General features: G+C 34.8%; 3 protein-coding genes across 3 annotated transcripts; 2 read left to right on the forward strand and 1 right to left on the reverse strand.

Annotated features, from left to right (window-relative positions):
• Nucleotides 1-3,186: 3,186 nt before the first annotated feature.
• Nucleotides 3,187-6,278, reverse strand: LOAG_06393 (nudE nuclear distribution). The gene is made up of 8 exons (XM_003141929.2): nucleotides 6,170-6,278; nucleotides 5,904-6,057; nucleotides 5,482-5,630; nucleotides 5,216-5,318; nucleotides 4,831-4,987; nucleotides 4,315-4,380; nucleotides 3,969-4,117; nucleotides 3,187-3,859 (listed from the first exon to the last, which is right to left on the reverse strand). The coding sequence occupies exons 1-8, from the start codon at nucleotides 6,229-6,231 to the stop codon at nucleotides 3,776-3,778; spliced, it is 924 nt and encodes a 307-aa protein (XP_003141977.1). The 5' UTR covers nucleotides 6,232-6,278; the 3' UTR covers nucleotides 3,187-3,775.
• A 2,113-nt stretch (nucleotides 6,279-8,391) lies between these two features.
• Nucleotides 8,392-10,657, forward strand: LOAG_06394 (Ras-like C3 botulinum toxin substrate 1). Its single transcript, XM_003141930.2, has 4 exons — nucleotides 8,392-8,461; nucleotides 8,860-9,049; nucleotides 9,279-9,501; nucleotides 9,769-10,657. The coding sequence occupies exons 1-4, from the start codon at nucleotides 8,427-8,429 to the stop codon at nucleotides 9,897-9,899; spliced, it is 579 nt and encodes a 192-aa protein (XP_003141978.2). The 5' UTR covers nucleotides 8,392-8,426; the 3' UTR covers nucleotides 9,900-10,657.
• A 1,221-nt stretch (nucleotides 10,658-11,878) lies between these two features.
• Nucleotides 11,879-16,810, forward strand: LOAG_06395 (C2 domain-containing protein; the record flags this gene model as incomplete). Its single annotated transcript, XM_003141931.2, has 12 exons — nucleotides 11,879-12,013; nucleotides 12,295-12,404; nucleotides 12,514-12,665; nucleotides 12,767-12,847; nucleotides 13,245-13,458; nucleotides 13,556-13,795; nucleotides 14,133-14,384; nucleotides 14,651-14,801; nucleotides 14,889-15,056; nucleotides 15,337-15,497; nucleotides 15,774-16,034; nucleotides 16,122-16,810. 12 exons carry the CDS (start codon nucleotides 11,879-11,881, stop codon nucleotides 16,360-16,362), a joined length of 2,166 nt encoding a protein of 721 aa, XP_003141979.1. The 3' UTR covers nucleotides 16,363-16,810.
• Between the last annotated feature and the right edge of the window lie 968 nt (nucleotides 16,811-17,778).

A 17,778-nucleotide genomic window follows, 5' to 3' on the forward strand; every position in this document is an offset into this window, starting at 1 on the left:
AGGTGATCAGGACGAATGGTAAGGGACAAGGGGAAGCGGAGAAAGGTCGCTTTCACCCCCTCCCCTTTTTCTTTTTTCCTTCTCCTCAACCGGATTTACATTAGCGACCTTCACCATCACCATCAGAATCATACTCCCTCCCGCGGTCTCTTTCCCACTTTTTTTTTTTTTCCTCCCTCTTTCATCCTCTCTTATTGCTTCCACATAATGGTAATTCTTATGCCAAGTAAGAAATAGCTAAAATTTGCAAAACTTATCATTATATGTTGGATTCCGTTGCTATCCGTTACGGAACAGTCAATAATTGCTAACGGAATCAATATGAGATATATAGAAAAGAACAATGTGATTGTTATTGGTGAAATAATTGGAAATGATAACAAATGAATGGGATGAAGGAAAAGGATACACTAAAATGTTACCGGATAGATTAAACCGATTATACAAAAATTAAAACATTTAATCAATTACAAATTTATCTGTAAACTTTCAGTAAGCATACAGTTTCCAAGCATATAAATGGAAGCAACATTTACGAAGATAGCTAGTGGGTATATAAATTTGTTGGATTTTAAAAAATCTGAAGGTCGGAGACCATTTCCTCTAATGCCAGTATTTCCTTCTTCAAAAAAAAAAAAAAAAAAGAGGAGAAGGACGATGTGACATGATTTGATCATCTGTTACACGCACAGACCGACACACTCTCATTTGGTAGCCTCAAGATGTTGAAATTTTAAATGATAGAAAGAACAGGATAGCACTTCGTAATCCTTTGTGTCATTTAACGATCCAGCCGGTGGTGAGCCAACAATTTGCATAAAATAGTTTGAAAAAAGAAGGAAAGAAAAATTGGAGAAAAGAGAGAATATGCATACGGTTCTCTCTTTATATGGGGGATACTGATCAGTTTTTCCTCCTCTTTTCATTCAAAACAAAAAAGAAGCAAATTTTTGGAAATCATATTAGACTTCCACAATTTGCATTTTCCATAACAAACAGTATCGGTTAAATTATCATATGTTATCTTTGCTGAAGTTAATTGCGAGTATGAATCCGGATTGGATCCGGGTCAACCAAAACTTAAACATAAACGCGAATTTTCAAGTAAACAAAAAGAAAAGAAATCGTAATAAAATATCGTGATCATTTCTGTCATAAAAAGGTATTGCAACTTTTTTCCTGCTCGAACAACGATTGATCTTGTATCAAATGAACTACAAGTATAATCTTGGGAAATGAAAAGGAAAACACGAATGATTTGGTTGAATGAATGAATGATGGTAAATCAAGAAATTAACTAAGGTAAAATCCTAATAATCTTACACTTCCAAATTATACCTTACAAGTAAAAAAAAAAAGAAAAAAAAGGCAGATCGATGGGGGAAAAAAAATTCACGAAGAATTAAAGAATAAAAAAAAAAGGTAAAGGAGATCATATAATTAAGACAAAACGAGTAAAATATTCTTCTGTAAGGCAAAAAAAAAAAAAGTGAAGGACTCGAGTTATACTGATTAGTTTAATTTACCTTTTACCTATCATTGATAACTGTTTCAAATTTAAATGAATAATGTTGGAACTAAAAAATTATTTCCCCTCACAAAATGTCGATACTTCATTTATATTTTCAAATTCAAAGAGGAAACTACTTTTTTTCTTTTTTTTTTTTTTGCTGTTTTTGTTTTGAGGGTTGAAAAGAAGGTGGAAGAGACATTTTAGGATTGGGAAAGAGAAAGTGAAATAGAAAATGGAAAAAAGAGGAATAAATTCATTCCTTCTCACTCTGATCGTTATCTATTTGAGGATAGATGTATGACAAAAATGCTGTAGAAACACCTTTTCCTTCAACCGAGGTCATCTTAAGATTTTTTTTTTTTGTTTTCTATTTTTATTTTAGCAGTGATGAAGAGTATTTTTTTTTTTTCTTTTCATTTTTTAACTTATAGGAATTGTTTTATGATTAGAGAGTAAACAGTGATATCAAATAATATCATCAAATGCATAGGAATGAATATACATCTTAATTGTAATAATGATGAAGAAAGGATTAAATTATATATGAAATTTAGATTAAATGATGAATTTTAAATGTACAATAGATAGGAAAGTTCATCATAGTTGTAAATTATCATTTAACAAGATTGACATTAGATTATATATGATTAAGCAACTTTTTTAAATTTACTAATAGAATGATTTTAATTTTAATTTCTAAATTGAATTTAAAATTTACCATTATTCCTTACTAAATGATTGAAAAAGATGAATGACATTAGTAGTTCCTTACCGGAAATGCCATATCGACCATACAAATGTAGAAATAATACGGAATCATCTAATGATATGCATAAAAATTATCGGTACATAAGCAAATGCAACAAACGAAGGATTCCAACTAAGTGGCAATTTTACCGACCCATAAAAATCTGAAAACTGTCCCATCTTTATCCATCTAAATTTTAGTACCGCAAAAAAAATACAATAAGCTCATCTGAGAGAGAAGAGCGGGAAGAAAAGACAGTATTATGTTTGTCGCTTGATGTTTTACATAAGAGTTTCCTGTGTATTGGATGAAGGAGTGCTACAGTACGCATGTAGATATTTTACCATAACTTGCCAATACCACTGGTCTTAACATGGATATCATTTTCTATGATGAAACATAGAAAGGACATGACAATTGATAACTAATGATAAAGAAACAACAACGGATTTTCCCCCTCATCAACTATTGCCAATGATAAAACCGGACAAAAAACTGCAAATGCTCAAGACAAAGCCGCCAACTTTGATCCTGCTTCTCGATATTAAGCAACACTCCTCAAAACACGACCTACAAATCAAAACTCCTTTAGTTATCCTGGATCCATAAGTAGAAACAATGCCACACTTACATTCGACCTTCACACGCTCTACTTCGTTGTCAGTGTCACTTACTGTTTCGAGAAACAATGTGTGGGTTAGGAGCTGTTATGTCACAGCTTGCTTTTAAGTGCGTTGCGGTATATATGTTGTTTATGCCAAAAATAAGGTACTCCGCAGAGCTAAAATCCGTAATAAGCTAGGACGTGTACAATGCAGCTGCAGAACTTAATACTGTTTTCCATTCTCCGTCTTGTTCGAATCAAGTGTGGTGGAAATTATATTACGGAAATGATTTTATATACAGAATACATAGCAATCATACACTCGTATAAGTACAGGGGGATTCTAGCGAAGAATGTTTTTTTATTTACGTGAAAATCGTGACAGGTATATATCGTTAACTATCCAGTAATAAGAACCAATCGATATGCACATGAAAGCTCACATTTCATCCGATGAAATTATTTGCAATATTCTTACAGCATAAAATGTAACGGAACGATATCTTACTATCGAACGCAATAAAACAGTAGCAATTTAGGTAAACTTTCAGTGCTAATTTCACCCTAAGCCTATATCATTAGCACATCAAACAAAACTTGAGAAAGAGCAATTAAATGCCACCAATAAATGCATACTGCTAGCGTTCGTGACAAATTTTCTTATTCGAATGAAACTGTAAAAATCACCATGTCAAACTATGGACCCACCGAAAAACGTTACAAAACATTGAGCAAACACAGTCGAGAAAACAAGCATCCATTCTAGACAAACAAAAGCTCCAATTATCCCTGGCTCTATGAGATTCCAAATTTGAAAACAACGGCTTCCAAAATTAATCGGGGAAATAACGCCGCATTAGTTCTATAAATTACAGGTATGTTTACAGCGATGCAGATACTGCACTTGTTCTCAATGTTGACTTGCCGTCCCAAATCCATTTTCCACATTTGTCCTTCGTTCTGGATGTAGTAAAAGCAGCTTTTCCTCAAGAGCCTATAACGTTCGCTATTTCATAAAAGTTTCTGCAAAAAAGTTTTAACCAAAAGTAAGACTTTTAAGCAAAAGTAGTAGTGAATTTAAGTGAATATGAATTAAGAAACACCTGAATCGTTTCAAGGAGATTGACAATGACCGGTGAAACACTACTTGCTAATGAAGGCGGTAAGGAGTTCACACGTGACCCAATGCCCTTCGAACTAGCATCGGTGATTAGTCTTTTCTTGCTAACATCATGTACACAAACATCATAATCTGTAATGGAATAAAACTACTGAAGCGACAACAAAGAAATTCGAGCGATTTCTGCATTTGTCTTCTTCTTGGACTGAACAAAATTTTGTGAAAGGAAAACTTCTTTGACTTACTGAAAGAACAAACTGATTTCGTTGATTAAAACTGACTGAAAAAGTCATGCAAGAATGCATTAAAGAAATTGCAAACAAACGTACTATCATAGGAGGTGAGACCATTTTTTACTGACCTTGCCGGTTGCAATGCTCCATTATTCTGTCGTCCTACAATTTAATTCACTAATGCCCCCCAGTTTATACCAATTGTTCGACTGAACAAATTACGAGCCGTATAATACAATTTCAGGACCTCAGCAACTGTTCATTTATTAAGTGCAGTAGGTTGTCTGGGAAATAGTCCAAAAATACATGGGTATTCAGAAAAAAAATAGCGAAAACAACCATTAAATCAAACTGCTTAACTATCACTAACACACGAATGACCTACTAAAGTATCAACTTGAGATTGTAAGTAAATATATTCCTAAAACCATCCAACTGTCTTTTTTTCCTAAAACCAGCCAACTGTTTTTTTTCTAAAAACAACCGACTGTTACCTTTCCCATAATAAAACTCCCAGATCAAATCTTATCGGATCTTGAAAAGAAAAGTTTAATTATAAAACTATAACTTGGTCCTAACTATATTACGACTACGATAAAATTAAATCTTTACTATTTTTCATCTGCATTAAATTCCCAGAACTGTGTTTCGCCTGAGTAACAGTCACCCCATTAGACTGATTAGCAACTGAATTCGACAGCTTTGTATCCTTTACCATACTATCTAATTTCAAATCTCGAACTTCATCTTCTAGTCTTTGGCAACGGACCTGCAACTAAGAGCATATGATAACCGATTTGCTGGAGACTTCCTCATGCTACGCGCCCGTCAATCCAACATGGTTTTCAATAGGAATTTTGGAAATGTCCACAACATAGCATATAGAAGAAGAAACTATAAGAATACATTTCCCGCTATATTTCCCTAATATTCAACTGCTGCTACTGCCATGCTAAGTCTAAGCTTTTGGCAAATCAGATAACCTAGACAAGCTAACCTTTAAATCTTCTTTACTGTCAAGTTCTGTAGTAAGCAACGCTCGCATCTCTAATTCTTCATTTAACTTTTTTTCAGTGTCCTTGAGAGTTTCGCATGTTATCCTAAAAGTACTCGAAGAACTGATACTAAGAAGCCAGAAATGTATCTGATCAGAAAAATTCCAGTTTTGAAGATTTCCTTACATGGACAGCAATTAGTATAGCCATTGCCAAGTGACTCACTAACAACGAAATAAATTCGCGATATCAAAAAATAATTACATACCTCAATTCTCTCTCCAAATCATCGTTTTTTTGCTCAAGTTTATGGACAGCATTCATCAAATTTTCCTTTTCAGTTCTCAATTCTTGCAATTCGTCGTTAAGTTTCATATCCTTACTATACTGCTCCGCACGGAACCGTTGAGCTTCTTCCTGAAAAAAAAGTAAGGGTGGGTGCTATCTCTTCAAAAACGGACCAGAACAGGAACTCCTATCATTAAATCCTCCAGCAGTAACATGTGCACAGTAACGTCAGTTGCATTCAAAATTTTGTGCATTACATGATACCAAAATGCATCCTCATAAATATCGTCAAGAAATACCCAAAGCACCATTTTCACCATGAAAGAGAATTAGGCAAGACGGATACGGTTAGAATAAGTTGTCGCATCTACCGTCTATAACTATCTTGACCATTAAAACAACCTTATATCGATCTCGCTCTTGCACCAAAACAGCGATTTCCTTTTCACGTTTACTTAACGATAAGTTCGCTGCATTCAATTCCTTGTCCAGCTCAGCTTCTATCTGCTGACTAAATGTTACAAAGTCTTTCAATTCGTTTTTTGCTTCGTTCGCTCTGAAATTCTGATTTAGGTACATTACACCATGGCATCAATATTCAAGTTTATTCTGTAATATTCAAATTAACGTACTATTATTTCATCTATCTTTGAAAATGAATAGTTTACTCTTGTTTGTATCGTTCCGCTTCTGCACGATATTGTTCGACCATCATTTCCCAATCCATCATTGAAATATACCCTTCTTCTTCCAGTCTTCCCGCCTGTTACCTACAACAAAATGTGAAATTTTCTTGTACTTCCTGGTGACTAAACGTATTGTTCGCAGCCATCAAACTACTCCATGATTCTTTCATTGGAGTGATAGGAAGAAACTGCAGTCCTACCAACTGAAATCACAGAAAACTGTTTGCATCTATATCTTCATCAATTGATCTCTTGCACAACGTTATCTGCGACATTTTGATCAGCAGGAATAAAAACCAATATTACGTTCTTTTATTGCATTTAAACGCTAATCAATGCTAATCACCTGATATCCTTAAGTTCAAATATTGAAAACAATTGTGGACTGAGGCAATTATCAATGACTACGGTTATCTAAAGTTGAAAATGCACAGACTATCTAATCATATGATGCATGAATACTTTATAAAATAAAATCAGGCATTTCCGCTCCCTAATGAACGATCCGACAATAAATTACACTATTAAAGATCTAGCAATACACGAGGACGCAATTTATTGCAGTTCAAGTGTGATAAATGACATGTATGATGTAATTGTGAGTGACATACAGTAACTATGTGACATGCGATGACCTAATTTAGCTGTTGACGCTTCCACTAAGTTTCTTTAAAATTAGACTATAAATGGGATTTCCGTCCGACCCATTTCGAAAATCAAAATCAATACAACTTGACCATATCACGGGAAATTCAAAACAGTTTAACGTCACTCACCGCCCAGAGCAATTAGCAGCAAAACATTAATGCAAAACCAATCGTGTGTGTGGAACGCTGAATCACCAACCAACGGTTCAAACCAATGGTTGTGTCACTCATTCATTCTTATATCAAGGTCGAGCACGGAGCGGAAGTTCATTCTCATTCATTTGTTTGTTTGTGATTGGTTTAGAATGTTGTCCGGGATGAAGCGGGGGTTGACTAAGATGGCTTGGTTTTATTTATTTAGTGTAGTTATGTTGTCACGAATTTAGTGGAATTGTGTCGTAATTATGTTGTCCTGAAAGCTGTAGTCTACCCAAATATAGAGGAAGGGATTCCTGGATGTCTAGTTAGTTACTGTGACCATTTCGGAGAATATCAGTGGAGGATGACGTCAACGTAATTCAACTAACTCCAAAATGATGAATTTATATTCTTGTAGAATTATTATTTCAGTGTTGTCATTCGCCTACTGGTATTTGAATCAAAATGAAATTCCGATTGTTTAAAGGTCGTGTTTTGTAGTAGAAAAGTCATGAGGGGCATTTGCTGCATGATGCCTGCGAAATTATTAGGAGAAAAGGATTTACGATTCTGGAAAGAACGAAGCTATCCTAAGAATATTCTTAAGCTTAAATATAAATTAAGCTTAAATGTGATCGTTAGTGGGTTCAGAATATACATAGATTCTCGTCCATTTGTTGTTGATACTAAATTAACGGAGAGTAGAAGCAAAACTTTCGCTTTTTTCCTTCTTTCTCTCGTTAATTTTTCAATTAGTTTGACGATTAATGTCGTTATTTCTTGTTTCTGTTGTAGGCAGGTATTTCTGTTGTGGATAGGTACACGTATTCACTGTCTAGCGCAGTTTGTTTTGTGTCCTGGAATTGGATTAGATGCTACTTACATCCATGGAAAATCGTTGCTTCCAGTCGTTGTTTTCTACTTTAAACGCGATAAGAACATTTGATTAGGTTGAAGGATCATGCCGAAACGCGTGTTTTAACAGCTGCAATAGACTGTTTTGTGTTACTAGGACACTTACTGATGCTGTGATTAAAATAATACTGATTAGATATCTCTGTGTAGTCCTTAGTACGGTTTAATTGATGAGCAGTGAAGTTGGGAAATATCACCAGCAATGCAGTCTTTTCCAGCATAATCCAAGTAAATGGAGATAATTTAAGATGCTTCTTAGATTCTTTTCGTCAAAATTGTATACCGCCATGTGTTCTTCCCTGTTTTTTCTGGCTATTTTGATTGGTTTGTCTTGTCACCAACATTCTTGTTAGATATGATTGATGGTAAACGGCATGATGCATTAGTTCGCACTAAAATCAAAGTTACTATTGCCAGTAAAAAGTGTTATTCGGAAATGAAAGGAAACAATGCGGCGATATTAAGGCGTTCAATTCATTGCTCTTTTAAAGCACATTGGACTTTTTTCAGGTTGTATTAAAAGCAGACTCTACGACGACATGCAAGCAATTAAATGTGTCGTCGTCGGAGACGGGTGAGACTTTCAAGAATTTTTACTCTGTAAATCGGTAGGGATGTTTATAGCGAATAACTAGATCAGCTGTTATTGAGCAAGGTTTGTGAGAGTGGGACGAAATGCGATATATCTGTAGCGAACATAGAATTCAAGCATCCGGTTGAAGTCTTAGTTGCTTAATAATTTCAAGGAATTAACACTTTGATGCAAGGCCATATTTTAAATTGTAATTTAAGTTGTAGACAGCAAGTGACAGTGATTCATTGTGTGGATAGTGAGTGCTAGTGGTCTAAGAGTATTGTTGGGGACAGTTTGTTTTTAACTATTTGCAAGCGATTTATGATTGTTGGAAATGCGCTTTATCCGTATAAGAGTTAATTGTCAAGTTATCCTCTCTATGTATACTGATTTTTCAGTGCCGTGGGTAAAACGTGCCTTCTAATCAGTTACACCACAAATGCTTTCCCGGGCGAATATATTCCAACAGTTTTCGATAATTATTCGGCCAATGTTATGGTCGATGGGAAACCAATCAATTTGGGTTTGTGGGATACTGCCGGTCAGGAAGATTACGATAGATTGCGACCACTCAGTTATCCACAAACTGTGAGCTAACTGTTAATTTTACGATCTGGCTCTCATTTTTTTCTTAGCAATTACCTGTTTGCTGCTAAATTCAAGTTTATTAAAAAAGTGAGGTAGGTTTTATTTTTGACTTGGGTCCACTTGGTTGTTGAGGACTGTATGTTCTAGCCCTTTTTAAAGGTTTCTTCAATTAATATTTTCATCCTGCCCTTTCTTTTGCTTGGTTTTTTACTTTAATAAGTTATTTCAGGATGTTTTCTTAATATGCTTTTCACTAGTAAATCCAGCTTCTTTCGAAAATGTGCGTGCAAAGTGGTATCCCGAAGTTTCTCATCATTGCCCAAATGCGCCAATAATATTGGTGGGAACAAAATTGGACCTAAGGGAAGATAACGAAACCGTTGAAAGACTTCGTGATAGGCATTTAGCTCCGATTAGTTATTTGCAAGGACTGTCAATGTCGAAAGAGATTAGTATGTCCTAATTTCCTTTGTGATTCAAAAAATTCGTATGCGTTTCTTTGTAGGATAAAAATGTGTGAGCTAATGATGTGATAGGAATGTTGTAAGCCTTCTTCCGGAGTTCTGGTTACAAATGCGCCTAGAAACGCTTAGCAGATGTGTTGCACAGTATCAACAAGTTAGATGCTCTCTTCCTATCGTAATGAGCCTATTCTATTGTAAAAATAGTTTTACACCAAAATTTCCAATTGGATTATTCAATGAAATAATATTTGACAGATGCTGTGAAGTACTTGGAATGTTCAGCATTATCGCAAAAGGGTTTGAAGCAAGTATTCGATGAAGCCATCCGAGCTGTTCTGATTCCTCCACCGAAGCCTAAACGGTCAAGGAAATGTACTATATTTTGAATTTGGAAAAATGACGAGCTTGCAAAACGATTTTTGTGTATGTTCATTGGTGGCCAATTACTTACCATACATGAAGAGCGAACTGATTTGCACATATATTCGAATAATATCATGTAAAAGATTATTATGATGCTTTATCAACTACTGACATTTACATTATGTGTACAGGAACCATTCTCTTGAAATTGATAAAAGTGAGACTATATTGCAAAACATCAGCATTTATTGAATATTTCAAATATGTATTTCCTTTTTTCCACCTAAAAAGTTGTCTTCTTTATCCATTTCCTTCTTGGTTGTTTGTTTTTGCTCAAGATTCTTGAGTGTTGTAAAATGTTACGTCTTTTTCGTATGAAGCAGTTGGCCAATGAATGTTTTCTGAAACTTAGCTTGTTTTTCAAAACTTAGTCCATCATACGCAATCATCCAATTTCCAAAATTTAGATTAATTGTTGTGCAGAAATCAGTAAGGATTAGGCCGCCCGGTGTACAGTTGTGCCACCACCAGGAAACGGTTTACTTTTCCTTTTTGATTTAACAAATTGTTATCATAGAAACATGAATTGTTCTTTTTATCGTGCTACATTGGTTTAATTTATTGTAACAGGTAGCAAAAAGTATGTTTTATTGCTAATATCTCTTTTTGACAGTTGTGGTTTCAACTTTTATTTTTGAAACTATGTTAGGGTTTTCACTTATTGTTTCTCCGCCTCTTGAATCTTTTTTTAGAAGTAAGAGTGAAATAATGAATATTTTTTGCTTGCTGATTCTTCCAATCTTTCCAATATTGTGGAAGGGGGATGAAGAGTTTTCACCAATAATCTTTCTAATGTTTCAAGTTGGTTAATTGAGACTTAAGATTTTGATTTAGAAAAGGAAGTATGCAATATTTACCCTCAGCGGAATAGTTGTTGGTTTTTCCGTATCGTACAGTTATTTTATTATTATTGGTTGTGGAGGTATACTGGTGTGGACAACTAAATTGGTAGTGTGTTTGCTTGTATGTGTATGTGTATTTTTGCGTCCTGTCTGTTCTCGATTTAGCCATTATTTGGCTTATCTATTATGGATGTGCACTCGTCATTTACGTTATCATTCATTATTATGAGATTAGTATTTAAATTGTTCCTGGAATTTTCTCTGTCATTGTTTCTTGTCTCCTGCTGCCAAATTAACCAAATAGCATCACAACTTTATAATATAGTCGCGTATTTTGCGCCTTAATTCACAGTTGCTGCTTTCCCTTCACATTTTATGAGAAGCTAATCGACGTAATTTTATGCTTACCCTTTTACATTTTATGAGAAGCTAATCGACATAATTTTATGTTTTCCCTTTTACATTTTATGAGAAGCTAATCGACATAATTTTATGCTTTCCCTTTTACATTTTATGAGAAGCTAATCGATATAATTTTAAATGGAAGTCTTATCTGTGAAAATCCTCGAAACTTAATATCTTTTTTTTTCCATTTTTTGACCTACAGTTGTATCAGTCATATAGTGCCTCTGTTTTTAACACATCGTCGACAAAAAAGGAAGAGAAATGCTTTGTATGAAGTTTGAGAAAAATGTTTGTTCTTGCTGTTTATTGTATTGTTTTCCTTTCCCCTTTTTTGAAATCTATTTGTATATTATATTTTACTTGGTTTCAAAGATGCATCCAAGCTTTGGTTTCTTTCCTTTGCGTTCTACAAGGAAGATCTGAATCAAATGGCTGTTTGTAATCAGCAAGATTTTATATCAAAGTAGAGACAAGTTGATTCAACTCTTTCTACTCTTCAACTGAGCATTTAACTGTTGTTCATCAGGAAGTGATGATGATGGGAATTCAGGAAGAAGACTTCAAATGTCCGCATTTTGGCAGTCATCGATCGCACTTGTCAATTATCACTGATATACTGGACCGTTAAAAAAATGATTTCCGAAATTAGAATGCTTGGAGCATATTGTTGACAGTTACAAGCTCTAAAAGAAGCGATGTTGGTCCCGTGTAGTACCAATAGTCTTCCGGCGAAACTTTCTGTTCGTGTGATATCGGCTCGCGGATTACCTGTCATGGATAAGTCTAATGTCACTACGGATGCTTTCGTTGAAGTTCATTTCGAAAATGAGGTTTAGGATTTTTCCATTATTTTCTTACTAGAATAAGGCTTTATTTAGTACCTTTCTCTATTAAGCTTCAAACATTCTTTACGAAGTTTTGGAGGTTGGATTGGGTAAAATATTTACCCAGTGAAGGTGAGATGATGCAAAACACCAATAGTTCAGATGGGATTTACCTGAACATTTGTCGTTGCGGGCTTCTTTCGACAGATTTCCACTCCAGTAATCATCTGAGCCAACGGAGAGTGACGTGATACATTCAATAACTCCCTTCAGGACTACTACTTCAGGTTTACAAAACCGATGTCTGCAGCAAAAGTTTGTCGCCGGTCTGGAATTCCGATGTGTTTGTTTTTGAGACAGATGAACAACAGTTATTTGATAATCCGATCCAGTTCCGGTAAGGTATCGCAAAATAAATATTCAACATAAAATGAACTCACAGAATGAATAACCGAAATATGAGTTGCCACGAGGAACCATTGCATTTTAGTAATCTTTAAATTTAGTGTAATGGATCATGACACATACAGTGCAAATGATGCCATTGGACGTGTCTTTTACGATGCCAATTTGTTAGTTTCTAAAATAAGGTGCAGCAAAGCCGATGGTAATAGTATGGAGTTCACAAATTGGCTGCCAATTTATGATTCGGTTTACGGTGAGTTTGTTCTTGTTTTCATTTTTATTTTTTCGTTAGCGGAATTTTTTGAGTTTTCTTGAGCCATACTTATACCTTTTTTTTCTGTTTTATGTTTACAGGAATAAGAGGCGAAATTCAGATATCCATCTCGCTTAAATTACTGTTATCAAATGATCACGGATATGTGCGTATACTTTCAGGTAGGTTATATGTGAAGTATATTCAGAATTAGTTCAAAATTAGTTCAAAAACAACGTAAATTTTATAAAAACCGCTTTATGGATTAATCGTCACCGTTCTATATTTGTCTACTTGCTTATTCATTTCATTCGAATTAGATTTGGAAGAATGGTTTTTCCGTTTATTATGGAACTGCGTCCCTAGTTTCATTTGAAGATATTTCCAGCTAAACAGTAATAATCTTTTAACGTTCCACTAAATAATGCTGAAAGATTTAGGGTCTCCTTGACTGCAGTTTAAGATAAATGGTCGTACAAATGCCGTCAAAAGTCTTATGAATGAACTGACATTTATTTTTCATTCTGCTTTAATACATTCATTCTCTTGTTATATTGAAACATATTGGCAGAATTTAAGCTAGCATTATCTCAACATTATCAATGAACGATATTATTGGATTGGTTTCTGATGTAGCTACAGTGACTGATCCTGAATACGAATGGATTGACAGGATTCGTTCTCCACGTGCTTCTAATGAGGCTCGACAAAGCATAATTCGGAAGTCGTTACGCGAATTAGCTAGAAATATTGCACAGAAAGCGCATTCTCTCGGGTCGAATGCAATCCTTGGGTAAAAAATTGATGTTAATTCTAATTATGGAATGGCCATTTGTTAATAACAATCCAAAAATTTGTCAGAGATGTTCATTGTCTGTTACTTATTCAAGGTATCATGAATTTGTTGATATCGAAGGCGATGCTACCGAGCTGATTACATTTCGAGCATTTGGAACAGCAGTCAGACTGTCGCAGACAGATGAGAAAGTTGCAGCCGAAAGTATACTGCATCATGTGTTGTCATTGAAGGTTTTACCGGATATATACAGATATAAATGTGGTGTTGTTGTTTGCGCTCGTTCCGCTCATGTGCTGACAGATGATAGTGATGCTGCTATGATCAGAAAAAAGTTTTGTTTTATTGTACTTCAACCAAGAAATGCAATCTAGATGGTAACGGTAACGGGTCTGGACTGGTAGCGGGTCAAGTAATAAAAAAAGTAGAAATGCTAAAAACAGATTTACGGTTATCTTTTACAACCTTTGGTGATTTCAACCACTGGTAATCTAATAAATGGATGGATCTTAAAAAAAAACAGATAACGCTTTGAGCTGTTAATCTCTTTCCAAAAGCGCTATCAGTTATTTTATCAAACATGTGATCATTATTCCCATGCGTTATGATAGTGTATATTAAATATCGAATGAAAGCTTTATTTTATTACTACTTTCCATCTTTCATTTCAGATGGTGGGACGACTTGAAGATCGAACTTATTCGTCAAACATTAAGTTTACGCTGCAATTTAATTATTGGCTACACAGAACAAATCAGTATTCGTAAGAAAATGGCGTTGTTAAGCTGTACAGGGACTGCTATATCCGTCATTTTAGCAGGGACTAAGCATGTTCCGGATTGTATTAGGTTCCATACTGCATGCTTCGATGGCGATGCATCAACCAATCAAAACGTAAATGTGTGTTCCTGTTGCAAATTACCGTATGTTTACTTTCGAAAAAATTTCCTATTCCTACATCATTATATTCATCCAAATTTGCTGGATCCCAGAGATGTCCAGACAAGATACTGCGGATTCTTTATATCATTTAAATTTTTCCTAATTTGACCTTCAGTTATGCTGTCATCAGTTATTAACAATTTATTGGTTTGGAAGAAATCCTGAATATTTTCCCCTACTGGTTTTGATTGACTTTCATACTGCTACAGTTATTCAGAAAACTTCTTCAGTGATCTCTCTTTATTAGTGATGCAGTTTGCCCCGATATCATCTTGAACAGTTGTTCATTACCTGCATCAGACTATCTACATGGCACCGTCCGGCCATTGCAAGTTCATCTTAAACGTGAAGTGAATTTCTCAGAAAGCGACGATCAGTTGGCTTCTACTATTAGCCACGTAATTTTTTTCAGTAAATTTTGTGATTTTGGTTCTTAGTTTTGAAATTTTAAAAATGGAATGTTCTTTTACAGTTTTTATCTTCAGTCGCTGCCGTTTTTGGAACACGAACTTTATAGTAAGCTGATGGAAGAAATGCGGAGCGGAAATACGAAATACAATGCAGTTTTCGATTTAAAACCTGTCATTGTTATCCAAGAAGGCGCTTTATTTGCTGTTATTACGGGTACGTTATGTACCCTAAAGGCACTACTGGTAGGTTTCAGTACCATTATTATGCTGTAAATTTTAGCGACCAACCATTTGAACTATTAGTGTAGCCCATTTATTGGTGCTGTTACAATCTGTGATTTCTAGAAAAGGTTCATGTTTGCAAACCTTTAAACCAGTTTGCATAGTTCCGCTGGTTTATCGGTTGTTCCACCTCCATATTATCTGTTTTCGAATTAGTCTTTTGGTTCCTTTCTGTGGATCCATTATTTAAAAAAAAAAAAGAAAAAGGAATGCTGGATATTTCAACTGATTTTTCATTCAGAAAACCGATGATCCCCACATACTAAGTTGTTCCGATTCTGTTCCTCAGAGTGATGATGTTCGCCCAACACCACGAGTGGGATTATTAGACGCAGCTCGCATTTTACGTACTCCCAGATCTTCCGATAAAGCTGGATTACGCTTGCACCCATTGCATATTCGGTTGGTCTTCAGATACTTAATAATTTTTTTACTGGTCAAAAGCCATTATGTTATCCCGCAACAACGCCAGTTACCGTTTAACGATAAGTGGAATACTTTTAGGTGCTAAGCTAGCAATTTTTCCATGCCAGTATACATTTCAAGGCATGAGAAAGCTTCTTTGTACTTGTAGAAGTGAGTGGAATAGTACACTTCGGAAGTGAGAAGTTACATTTTCTCTAAAAAAAATGAAATCCCTGAAAGTAAAAGTGAATCAATGTACAGGTGGACTTTCAGGGAACATACAGATAACTTCATAAATGGGCCACCGCAATCAAATTACAAAAAAATAGTTAAATGTTTTCGGAAGAAGGTTATTGACCGTGAGCGTCTAGCAAAGATGATTTCGGAACGCGAAATCAGTTTACAACTTGGTGCATTTGATGATATAAAATCGGCTACCTGGTCGCCCAGCACATATTCTGGTATCAGAATAAGCAACAGTTCGAAATTTAACATCATTGCAAAATCTTCTAAATCTTCCAACATTCCACAAAGGTAAGCATTCAGATTTCAGTTTTTATCTCTTTACCGACTATCAAAATTAATAAAATCCTAAATTACAATTCATCCTCTTTTTTAAAGGTATACTGGAGTTTTAATTCGTGAAGTGACGAGGACAATGGAAGATATTGCTGAACTCGATGCATTCCTGGATGGAGCTTTACGTGACTTAGTGAGCTTGGCAACTAGCAATGTTGAAACTGTTGGCGCCTCATCATTTTCTGTTTTCAAAGTACCTTCAGTGAGTCTTTCGATCTCCCGTGATCAGGCATCACTTTTATTATTTATTACGACCGACTTTGATTGTCCATTTAATTTGTAGAATTGCTGTTAACAACAAACAATATTTGGAATGAAAGAGTAGAGTTTCCACTTTCTAGTCATGTAAAGTTTCTAACTTTGAATCTGTTCGGTCTGTTCGGTAATTTATCAGTTAAGTTTGTTTATTTAACTCATTCACGTTTATTGTCCATTTGTTTACTTATCACGACAGATACAGAGAAATTTGAATTCCACTGCAAAATTCAATGGAAAGGTTCGTCAGTATCGATCACGTTTTTTTCAAAATATATTGTTCAAAATTAGTGTAGGATGGTTATGTCACCAATATAATTTTTCACTCGCGACTGACAATTCATAATAAATATAACTCCTCGCTAGTTGATAACTATTCATAATATTTGAACACGTAGAAAATGTTGTGACTTCAACAATAGAATTTGAGCAAGATATATTGAGCAACTATAAGTCTTCTGGAATATCTAAGAATGCTTGCATATTGCAGTGCATTAAAATATATATTAAGATATATTAAACATTCAAGAAATTATACAAAAAAAATATTTCTACGTCGATATCAGGTAACAGGACCATCAACACCGCTTGACATCTCAGCACTCGTAATGTTTAATACCGTTCCTTAAATTTTTTAAAGCAATCCATGATAAACCCTGGTGTTAACCTTTAACCTAACACTTATCATGATCTCATTTTTGTACATTTACAGTCGCTATAAATGATTTCTTGGATCATATCTGTGTGCAACACTTTGTCATAGACATTTCACTCACTAAGTGTGTTATATTATATTTGGACTGATTGTTTATTTTCCTTCAAGCATATGCCAAAACCATTCGATTCATATCATTCTGACGTAAATAAATTAAATGATATCACAGAGAAAAAAATACATTTGGCGCAAATTGCACTGAGCCCAAATAAAATTGCGCGTGTCATTTTGGTCAAAATGTAGCGAATGTATGCTTGCATTATGCAATTGTTGAAACAACTGTAAACGAATATCGTCTATAGGGAACACTTTTTCCTATAAAGTCATCACCCGCAGGTTTCCTTTCAACTAGAAGGAAAAAACCTAATTATGAATCATTTGTGTTTGTTTAGAAGTTCTGATTGGATAGAAAGTGTGGTGACATTTTTGAATGGTGCGCTGGGGGTTACAGTGACATATCTGAATGTTTTTGCTATGGGATGACTGTTGCAATTTTAGTTTTGCCGGATCAAACAGTTTGGGAAATTTGCATTTTAATGAACGCATAAGGAAAGAAATTGGAATTGTCTTTTCTTTTCACTTCTTTTTTTAATTTTGGAATTGTCTTTTCTTTACATTAAAAAAAACCCCCCACTGGTAGCTTTGTCCCGGTTACCGTATGCTATAAGTTTTGTCATCGTGTTCGTCTTCTCTTTCCGCAATTACTTCATAGTTTACTGTTTGATTTAA

This window comes from Loa loa (assembly GCF_000183805.2).
Source record: "Loa loa unplaced genomic scaffold supercont3.536, whole genome shotgun sequence".
In the NCBI taxonomy this organism is placed as follows: domain Eukaryota; kingdom Metazoa; phylum Nematoda; class Chromadorea; order Rhabditida; family Onchocercidae; genus Loa; species Loa loa.